Here is an 11028-nt window from a genome sequence, read left to right on the forward strand (position 1 = left end):
TGTCCCCATGTAGACTTAAATGATCAAATTGTCAAACCATTGGAGAGTGACCCAATTGAAAAACTATAAATGCCGGTAGCTGCATTTTGACAAAATTAAGTGGAGAGACGTAGAGATAATAGTCTATTACTAACCACCTCGTACATACAAATACAATTTTCTCCCACACCAACCACACCACATGCCTCCCTTCTAACGAGTCATTTTACGATATGAAAAATTGAAAATTATGCCACCGTGCTTATTTATATAAGAACATATTTCATCACTTGTGATATTTGTTTCCCATATACACCATGAACATGTTTTAAAATGTGACAGGATAATAATATTTTGTTCAAGTTAAAAATGAGAAAATATCAAAACCAATGTTGAAACTTTTCTGGTTAATTTGAAGATTTAATTTATAAGTTAATGATAATCATAAAAGAAGTAATACACATATAATAATTTATATTAATATTATATTTTGTATAATTTTATATATAATTTTTTCAAATTTTAAATTAAAAATATTTAATATATAAATTTTTTAAATTTTATTTTATATAATTTTATATATATTTATTTTGAATAGTTTACATATTTTAATTTTAGTTTTACTAATTTGTAAATAAATTTCATAAATTATTATATAAATTAATTTTAATATATAAATTATTTTTATTCTAATTATATAAGTCAATATAATTGCACCAATTAATATATAAATTATACAAATTACTTAAATTTATTTTAGTATGTAAATTATTTTTATTCTAATTATATAAATTGATAAATTGTAATATCTAATTTTTTAGGAAATTTGCATGCTAATATTTTCGTTTTAACTATACAAAAATTATTTAGTAAATAAGTTTTTTAATACCAATTATATAAATCAAGAAAATTACATAAACTAATAAGTAAATTATTTAATGTAATTTTCAAAAATAATGTAAATATATTTTATATATAAATAATTCAAATTTTTATTTTAATTATAAAAAGTAAAAAAATAGATTATTTAAATATTATTTTAAATTTACGTAATTTGTATAAAGTACATACACTAATTTTTTAAAATAACCTGTATATTAATTTATATAATTTTTTAAAATTATAATAAAATACGAACAGATATTTATATATAATAATTTATTAATTGATATTAAAATGAAATTATATGATAAAAAATACATGGAAAATTAAATATTAAATATATTTAAATCTTAAATATTTTATTTTAATTTACAAACTTTTTTTTAATTTGAAAAAAATTTATAACTCTTGACTAATGATATAAGTAAAATAGAGTTTATAAAATTAACTAAACCTATTTTAGTAGTTTATGATTTTTGTGTTTAAGTAAAAGGTCAAGAGTTTAATTTCTATTCAGATTTTTTTTTTCATTTTATTTAACTTATTATCTCACAAGTGATGAGGACATAATATCTTGATCTAAAAATAAGGAAGTTAAAATCATGGATTTAAAATTATAGAAAAATTTTACCCTATATTTTATTTTACAATTTGTTGTGCAAGTGTAATTTCTCAAAATGGAATTAGAATTGAAACACCAAACTAGCTTATACCAAACTTTAAAAAAATTAAGGAGATGAACAGAATAAAAGGTCTTTCCTCTACCTCCTGTAGGGCAAATATGTGCGTATGACACTCTTAACAGACGAAGCGTCAAAATATCTGAATTTCGAAGTTATACCTAGTGCAAACATATTTTGTACTTACTTTTAATGCTATGAAGTTGCATCGTGTTTAATACACTTTATATATAATTATTTTGTCAAACCCATTATTTACACACTTGACATTTTTTAGATATATAAGATGTATTTTTAATTTCTTTAAATATGATTTTATTTAATTAGTTTTCAATCAAAAAGATATATAGTTATTGGTTAATTTTAATCTTTAAATTCTTTTAACACAGTTGTTGTTAGCACTCACTAATACGTATTCAGTGACATCATATCACGTGTAACCCATATATGATTTCTCTTAACAATATGTTTTAGGGTCATGCTAATCAAGATACTAATTAAGAAAAAAATATTAAAAATTAAATGAAAGTAGATTTAAAAATTATAAAAGAGTAATTTTTTATGCATCTTAATAAAATTATTTTCTTTTACTTTCTAAATCAGGTTCTTAATCATTAAGGATAATTATTAAAAATTATTTTTTATGCATCTTAATAAAAGAGTAATTTTTAAATGAAAAGATAATATATATTAAATCATAAAAATAAACATCATAATATACTTTAAATTAAATTAAAAAAATACACTTTTTGGTGTTATCTTCAAAATATTAGCAACTTTAATTAATTAAGGAACTCCTTGCACGTATCAGCTAGCGCAATTCCTCTTGGACAATAATTTGGTTGACATGTTACGTACTAACGTTCATGTCTATTTTCCAATGGAAACGCTAATTAATAAGAGCGCTAGTTAGCAAAGACCGAATCCCCAATCAACGGATTCCACTCAAATTTTCAATGCATAAGTTTACTATAAAAACCGGTTGTTAGTAACGCAGAAAAGAAAACCATGTTCATTTTCCTAATTAATCAAACCAACCACCAACAAGATGATTTCTGAGTCCCTCTTGTTAGTATTCCTCATTGTCTTCATTTCTGCTTCCCTTCTCAAACTCTTGTTTGTGAGAGAAAACAAACCAAAGGCCCACTTGAAGAACCCACCAAGCCCACCTGCAATACCCATAATAGGTCATCTCCACCTCCTTAAACCCCTCATCCATCACTCATTCCGAGACCTCTCTCTCCGATATGGGCCCCTCCTAAGCCTTCGAATTGGTTCCGTTAAGTTCATAGTTGCAAGCACCCCATCACTCGCCCAAGAGTTTCTCAAGACCAACGAGCTCACATACTCTTCCCGCAAAATGAACATGGCCATCAACATGGTCACTTACCACAACGCCACGTTTGCGTTTGCACCTTACGACACTTACTGGAAGTTCATGAAAAAACTAAGCACCACTGAGCTCTTGGGAAACAAAACCCTCGGACACTTCCTACCTATTCGGACGAGGGAAGTTCATGACATCATTCAATTTTTGTTCCATAAATCAAAGGCCCAAGAGAGCGTGAACCTCACCGAAGCGCTTTTGAGTCTTTCCAACAACGTAATATCGCAGATGATGTTGAGCATTAAGAGCTCCGGTACAGACAGCCAGGCAGAGCAGGCACGGACTTTGGTTCGTGAAGTGACGCAGATTTTCGGGGAGTTTAACGTGTCGGATTTCTTAGGTTTCTGCAAAAACTTGGACTTGCAAGGTTTCAGGAAGAGGGCATTGGACATACATAAGAGGTACGATGCTCTGCTAGAGAAGATCATCTCTGATCGTGAGGAGTTGAGAAGGAAATCAAAGGTAGATGGCTGTGAAGATGGAGATGATGAGAAAGTGAAGGATTTTCTTGACATTTTGTTGGATGTTGCTGAGCAGAAAGAATGCGAGGTCCAGTTAACTCGGAACCATGTCAAATCATTGATCTTGGTACGTAAGTCATGCTTTATGTACAGATTACTATTTATTACTACTATAATGGATGATAACAACCTCTATATTTGGGATTCGAATTCCCTCCTGTTGGAGGAAGCACGTATTTATGTTGTCAAATGATTAAAATTGTTTAATGAAGATCTAATGATTTATAAATTATTTTAATAATTTAACTTAAAAAATACTAATCGTCGGATCAAATCAGATATGGTCCACGTTCATGCATTCATTCACGACTGTGTGAATGCATGCAATCTATTTTCCTATGTTTGATACCAAGCCTCCCTAGCTGCATGAAATAATACGTATGAACTTTATAGCCATCGTTAGGAAATGCATGTTGAATTTTCCTAACCGTAGGTCCTCCTAATCTTGGACTGGGAATAAGACAAATAGCAAGAAAAATAAAATAAATTGAGAAAGTGTAGATGTATAAATTATGCGATAAAAAATAAAAAATCATATATTAACAATAACTTTTATGTTTTATTGACAACTTCTTATCAATTAGCATTTTTTTATAACCATTATTTAAGATTGTGTACACTCAAAAGGGGAAGAGAGAATACACAAATAAAAAAAAATAAATCTACTAAATAATTTGATAAAGGAAGAGAGGTAGTAGGTAGTGTAAGGTAAGTATTAAATTGTGAAATGGAAAAAGTTATATATCTGTTTATTAAGTTGAACGTGAAAAAACATTAAATCCCGTGAAAAAGACATGTGCATAAAAATCAAAATGTAACAGAATAAGCTCTTTTTTTTCTCCAAAAGTTTTCATACTTTTGAATAGACGTTTAAGACTACATTTTAGTGTACAACATGAATTTATGATTAATATTCCAGTAATATAATTTATCACATATTTGGTTTTTAATTAGGAGAACAGAAAACTTATAATGTTTTTTATTTATTTATTATTACAGGATTATTTTACGGCAGCTACTGACACAACTGCCATATCAGTGGAATGGACAATAGCAGAACTATTTAACAATCCAAAGGTGTTAAAGAAAGCGCAAGAGGAAGTTGATAGAGTCACCGGAAACACGCAATTAGTGTGTGAAGCAGACATTCCAAACCTTCCTTATATTCATGCCATCATAAAAGAAACAATGAGACTTCACCCGCCAATACCAATGATTATGAGGAAAGGAATCGAAGACTGCGTGGTTAATGGAAACATGATTCCAAAAGGTTCAATAGTTTGTGTAAACATTTGGGCTATGGGAAGGGACCCAAATATCTGGAAGAACCCTTTAGAATTCAAGCCAGAGAGGTTTCTAGAAGGTGAAGGAAGTGCTATAGATACCAAAGGGCATCATTTTGAGTTGTTGCCATTTGGCAGTGGAAGGAGAGGGTGTCCTGGAATGCCTTTGGCCATGCGTGAATTGCCCACCATCATTGGAGCACTCATACAATGCTTTGAGTGGAAGATGTTAGGTTCACAAGGTGAAATCTTAGATCATGGAAGAAGCTTAATCAGTATGGATGAACGGCCAGGATTGACTGCCCCAAGGGCCAATGATCTTATTGGCATTCCTGTTGCACGATTGAATCCCACTCCTTTTCGTCAAATGTAGTTTATTGTCAAGGGAATTTGTGACAACAAAGAGTTATACGTGCCAACTAATAAGTATTTCCATGAAAAAATAGAGTCAGTATTATTTCCATGATAAACTCATGCAGTTTGATATTATGGTAGGTGTATGAGTTGAAAAATGTTCTTTCAAATCGTATTTGTGGTGTAATATATCTAAGATATTATGATTATGATGAGTGTAGGAGCTGGAAAATGTTCCTTCTATGTATTTTTTTAATTCAAATAAAGACGAAATTGAATAAAAATTATCTTGTTGCAAAATTTATTGAATTTTGTAAGTAGTATTTTAAATATTTGGCATTACATAATACAATTGAGTACAACAAGCCTACATATAGACAATACTTGTTTCCACGTAGAATCTGTTAAATTTGAATGTCTAACAGTTCGAATTTTCAATATATTTGTCATGGTTTTAACTTTAATTTTTCTGTATATGCAACTAGGATATTACGAAGAGATGGAACAATAAATTGAAAAACTTTTTGATAAAGGATGTGGAGCTGCCACTAAAATTTATTTCTTCTGAATATATATGCACAAAAATTATCTTGTATCTTGAATTTAAATATAAATAAATTTAATTAATTTTACTCCTATTTAATAATATCATTGTTAAAATATTTTTTATTTAATTGTAAGTTTATTTTTAAGGATTTTATTCATGATATTAAATTCTAATAAATAATATTTTAAAAATATTCTTATTTTTTTATACTAGTAAAATTAAATATTTCAACTAATTTTATTAATCAATATGAAAGTATTTATTTTTACTTATTATATATAAGTTGAGAGCAAGTATTTATTTTAATCCAAAGAAAAGCATTAGTGTGTCTTTTTTTTTTTAATTTCTACCATGCATGAGAGAAAATGTCCACTTGCCTATTTGATAGCCACTTATTGTTAGATGAGGTTAGAAAGAAGAACAAACCACGGTTCTTCAGTTGAACATGCAGGGCTGCAATTCAAATATGGTAGGTATCATGGGTTCTAACTTCTAAGAAGTTTTCGGGAAAAAAAATCCTGATCATATTTTATTTATTTATTATAAATTATAAATTATAATTATAGAATAGAAAGTAGAATTTTTTTTCTTGGTGGGCGAAATTTAGTTCCCATCCCATTTATAGCAATATATAACTTCAAATCAAATAAGCAAACCTGCAGGTGAACATTAAGATCGATCAGAGTTGTTTCATCTTGTAAATAGCAAAATAAAAAGGACAGCTATAGTCACCATCTTGAATGACAACATTTCCACCTTTTCCTCATATTATTTTTGGTTTGCAATAAGCCAATCACCATTAATTCTCTGTCTTATATAAAACCTAGTATTTTATGACCAAATATTATTACTGGAAGAGACTACAAAGATATTCCAACTCTTCTTCTATTATTCACGCACTGTATAATATATAAAAATATCTATTTAATCAGTGTTTAAAAGTATTGATTAAAGAATTAAAAAAAGAAAAAATTATTAAAAATTATATGAAAACACGTTTAAAACACTTATTAGTATTTGTCTCTGTAAAAATATCCATTTTAACAATCTGATGAATATTACATAGAGTTAATGCACTGGTCCAAAAATTAAATAGGGTGTAAGACTTCTTGATTTCGCCCTTAATTAATCCACTCCAGAAATGTAAGACACCCAAAATGTCAGGTTGCTGATTATTTCTGATTAAAGTTCAGCCCTACGAGACCTCAATCACCATATTATTACAGCACTCCAGAGTCCAGGCTATTGGCAAAATTGTTTCTCCTTTTCTCTACTAATTAATAATAGCCCAAAATTAGAGACACCAATTTAATCAGCTAATAACACAAAAAAAATTAAGGAGATGTATAAACGGAACAAATTACTAGTATCATTCTTCTACTTCCTATGGGGTAAATCTGTGCGAATGACACTCTCTTAACGGGCGAAGCGCCAAAATCTCTGAATTTGGAAGATATTCCTAGTGCAACATATTTTGTACTTTTAATGCTCTATGAAAATGCATAGTTTAATACACTTAATAGTGTTTCATATAGTTTACTTTTGCCAACCCCATTATTTAGACATTAAACATTTTTCAGATAAATTATATTTTTTATTTCTATAAATACAATTGTATTTAATTTCGAGTTTTCAAACATAAAAGTATTGGTTTTAATTTATAAAATTTAAAATAGTTCTTGTCGGCATGCACTGCACAAAAACTTCATTTGTTTTCAATTAATTTACATTCTTCGATAAAGATAATTATTTTAGTTAATTATATTAAATCTGTTAATTATTTGTGTTATTATTTTAAAATTATTATTTTTTATCTTTTATTTATTTAATTATTTTTTATTAATATTTGAAGAAAAAATAATTAAATAAAAAATGTAAAAAATAATAATTATATTTTAAAAATTAGAAAAAATATTTTATAAAACTAAGATAAATAAATTTTCAAAAAGAATTTTACATGTAAGAACAGAGACGTAGTACTATGTATTTAATCATTTAATAGGTGATATACATATTAGTAGTTACCATGAGGGTTTTCTTTAACAATTTCTCCCAAAATCTAATCACTGTGTGTCTAGTAACCTCTCTATTTCTCGTTATTAACAGAATTCGATCAGCTTTGGATTCAGAGGGATTGGAGTGTTGTTTTCTCGTCTATCTCTCGTGAAGCCGACAAGATAGCCAAGACATGTTGGCTGTTACTGACCGTTTCTTGAGTTCTTCGCCTTCTGGTATTAATTCGATCTGCAGATCTGGTGTTATTAATTTAAGACAGGGCTTGCGTGTCATTTAATTAGTTTTTTTCCTGCAACCTTATAATCATGCTTATGAATCCAGTATACCAAAAAACCATCATGATTACTTTAAATTAAATAAAAAAACTATATAGTCTTGTTAACTTTAAAATACACTATTAAAAAATAAGTTTTTAACATCATTATATCAGTTTTTGATAAAATTGATGTTAATAAGGTGATATCTTTATAAATAAGATGATTTTGTTAACATCAATTTTTTCAAAAATCGATATTAGTATGAGTTCATTAATATCAATTTTTGAAAACTTGATCATAATATATTCATGTTAACATTGATTTTAAAAAAATCAATGTTGTTGGATCTTTTATAACAATTGCTGTGACACCTAAATCCTTGAGCTCTCTCATTTGAACCCTTTCTCACTCTCACTAGCTCGAATCCTTTTCTTACTCTCAGTCGAACCTTATCTCATTGTCACTCGTACCTCAGAGCGCTTCCACTCATCACTCTCGCTCTCGATCACGACTCTTCACGGCGGTGACGAGGTCACGAAAGGAGAGGTCTCGCTATCGCTCACTCACCCACAACTTCTGGTATGTTTTTCTCTTTTTCTTTATCTTCTTCGTGAATTATATTATTCTCAAGACACAAAAAAGAACTTCCGTGAACACGTAGGTTCAATCTTCCATCAACAATTCTGACGCCGTTCTCATTCCTGCTCACAAGCCCCTTTTGGTTAACCAATTTCTTTTCTTCTCTTTCTATTGAGATGAATTTTAAATATGTTGCTCTCCAATTTTAAGTGGTTACTGTGATTTAGTTTTGTTGAGTTGATTTTTTATTGATCCTTGTCTATGCTGATTTTTTATTTGTACGAAAAAATTGAAGTTATGTGTAAATAATGAGATGAATTTGCAATCCTCTAATGAAGCTTGTGTTCGTAAGTTATGATAGTTTTGTTGTTTTTTATTTTTTATTTTTGTTTGGTTTGTGGTTATGCACATGGAAGTAAAATTATACTTGTGTTTTTAATTAAGCTATGATAGTGCATCCTTTTGTATATAGTTGTGGCCTTGTGGGTTATGTATATGATAGCACCTTCATGTACATTATATGAGGTTAGTGACGATTCTTAGTAAAATTCTTTGGTGACACAGTTATGTTTTTGTAATGTTGCATATATGGTGGTTTTATAAAATTTGCATAAGTGACCATGCACCTAATACATAAGAGGTCATACAAAGCTCTAGTAGTTATGTTAGTTAGTTGTACCAACAGTTACAATTTAGTTGCATTAGCTAGTTTCAATCAATTGAGTTGCATTAGCTGGTCTCAATAAATTAAGATGTATAAATTAGATGATAACCAATCATGCAATCATGTTCATATGTGGTATAATACTTAAAAGATACCAATGCTTTAAGCAAATTTATGGTTCTTAGAATAGAAAAAATGAGCATTTTTTTTACCAATCCGCACACTCATTTTCTTTTATCATTATCTTTGAATTAATCCATAAAATAAGTATTATTAGTGTTCTAGTATTTTACTTTTTGCTACAAATAGTTATACTACTCATTTACTTATAATTGGCATGGAGCTTTACGAATGGTCAAAAGAAAATGAAAAGATTAGTGTATGAACAGATTTTTGATACAATTGTATACTAAGCTTATTGAGATGTTTATTTATGTTTCACCATTTAATAATAGTAACTTTTATATTGTAAACGAGGTTTAGAAATGATGAATGAAGATAAAAAGAATTGGAATGAAATGACTAAGACAATAATGAAGATTAATAAAAAATCAGAGAAAATGTTCAACACAGTTCATATTAAGAATCGGGTTAGGAATTTTAAGACTATTCTCAAATAAACATGACATGACATAACACATCAATATTGTTTATATTAGTTTACTTTAAATATAGCATTATTCTAAGATAGAAGGATCAACTAGAACATACATGACATATGTTGGACAGTAATGACAACATACACTCTGTTACATACAATCTATACTGGTTAAATGGACATAACTAAGAAATTTCCATGGATTCACGAAAAATCATCAAGTGATCATGACCCATTTTGGACAGAATGTTTTCTTTTTTACCATATTCAAAAACAGCTCTCAATCAAAAACTTATAAAATTCTGCTGAATGAGTACAAAGTGACTTGCAGCAGTTTAATGAGTAACTCAACACTACATATAATCAATACAAAAGCACCTTTGTGTGTCAAATTTTAAAATCATATACATATCAAAGATGAAATTAATGTTAATTTCAGGGTATGCAGAGTACCATGTACTAATTTATGAAAGGTGTTGGATTCACCTATCTGAATTTGAAAGGGATTACAAAATACAAGATTGTTTATAATCATTGGAGGAAGTTTGTAAAATTTGGATGTAACATCTAACTTTGTTTTATTTTGAATTTATTTATAATTTAAGTACATCATACCATACTAATATATGTAAATTTTTGTTTATAACTCTTAGTGATATATTTTGTGGAAAATGATGGTTGAAATGTTTATTATATAAAATATATTGCATATTCTAATTTTATTACATTTAATTTTCATTTACTTCTTTTCAATGATGACTTATATTTATTTTTAGAGTTTTTATAACTTTAAATGATAGGTTATATTATGTATAATTATAGTTGGTAACTAAAAAAAGCAAACATGATATTAAAAAAAAATTCAAAACACAATATTATTTTTTCTAAAAACTAATGTTGGTGAACAAAGAACAATATCATTTTTTTAAAAAATTGATATTGTGTAATTTAGTTTAACATCAATTTTAAAAAATCAATGTTAATCTTAATATTTTTAACGATAATAGTTTTAAGATCAATTAATAATCAATGTTAAAAGTTTATTTTTTAATAGCAATAATAACATCCTACCTTGACAATAATTTGAAGGCATGTTACGTACACCAATGACTGTTACAAAATCACTTACACCCAGATGGGATGGGGTAGCTGGGTTTTCGTTTTAGTGAGGGTAAAAAGAACTTAATATTTTTAACCATAATAGTTTTAAGATCAATTAATAATCAATATTAAAAATCTTTAATAATTAAAAGTCTATTTTTTAATAACAATAATAACATC

At 28.0% G+C, this 11028-nt stretch overlaps 1 protein-coding gene across 1 annotated transcript; it reads left to right on the plus strand.

Annotated features, from left to right (window-relative positions):
* Positions 1-2549: 2549 nt before the first annotated feature.
* FNSII-1 (flavone synthase II) lies at positions 2550-5386 on the plus strand. Its single transcript, NM_001254078.2, has 2 exons — positions 2550-3516; positions 4449-5386. The coding sequence occupies exons 1-2, from the start codon at positions 2590-2592 to the stop codon at positions 5103-5105; spliced, it is 1584 nt and encodes a 527-aa protein (NP_001241007.1). The 5' UTR covers positions 2550-2589; the 3' UTR covers positions 5106-5386.
* The last annotated feature ends 5642 nt before the right edge of the window (positions 5387-11028 follow it).

Source organism: Glycine max, chromosome 12 (assembly GCF_000004515.6).
Source record: "Glycine max cultivar Williams 82 chromosome 12, Glycine_max_v4.0, whole genome shotgun sequence".
NCBI lineage: Eukaryota > Viridiplantae > Streptophyta > Magnoliopsida > Fabales > Fabaceae > Glycine > Glycine max.

Coding starts and splice junctions, on each gene's coding strand:
- FNSII-1 (NM_001254078.2), top strand. CDS start 2,590: ATGATTTCTGAGTCCCTCTTGTTAGTATTCCTCATTGTCTTCATTTCT. Junction 3,517..4,448: donor ATGTCAAATCATTGATCTTG/GTACGTAAGTCA, acceptor TTATTATTACAG/GATTATTTTACGGCAGCTAC.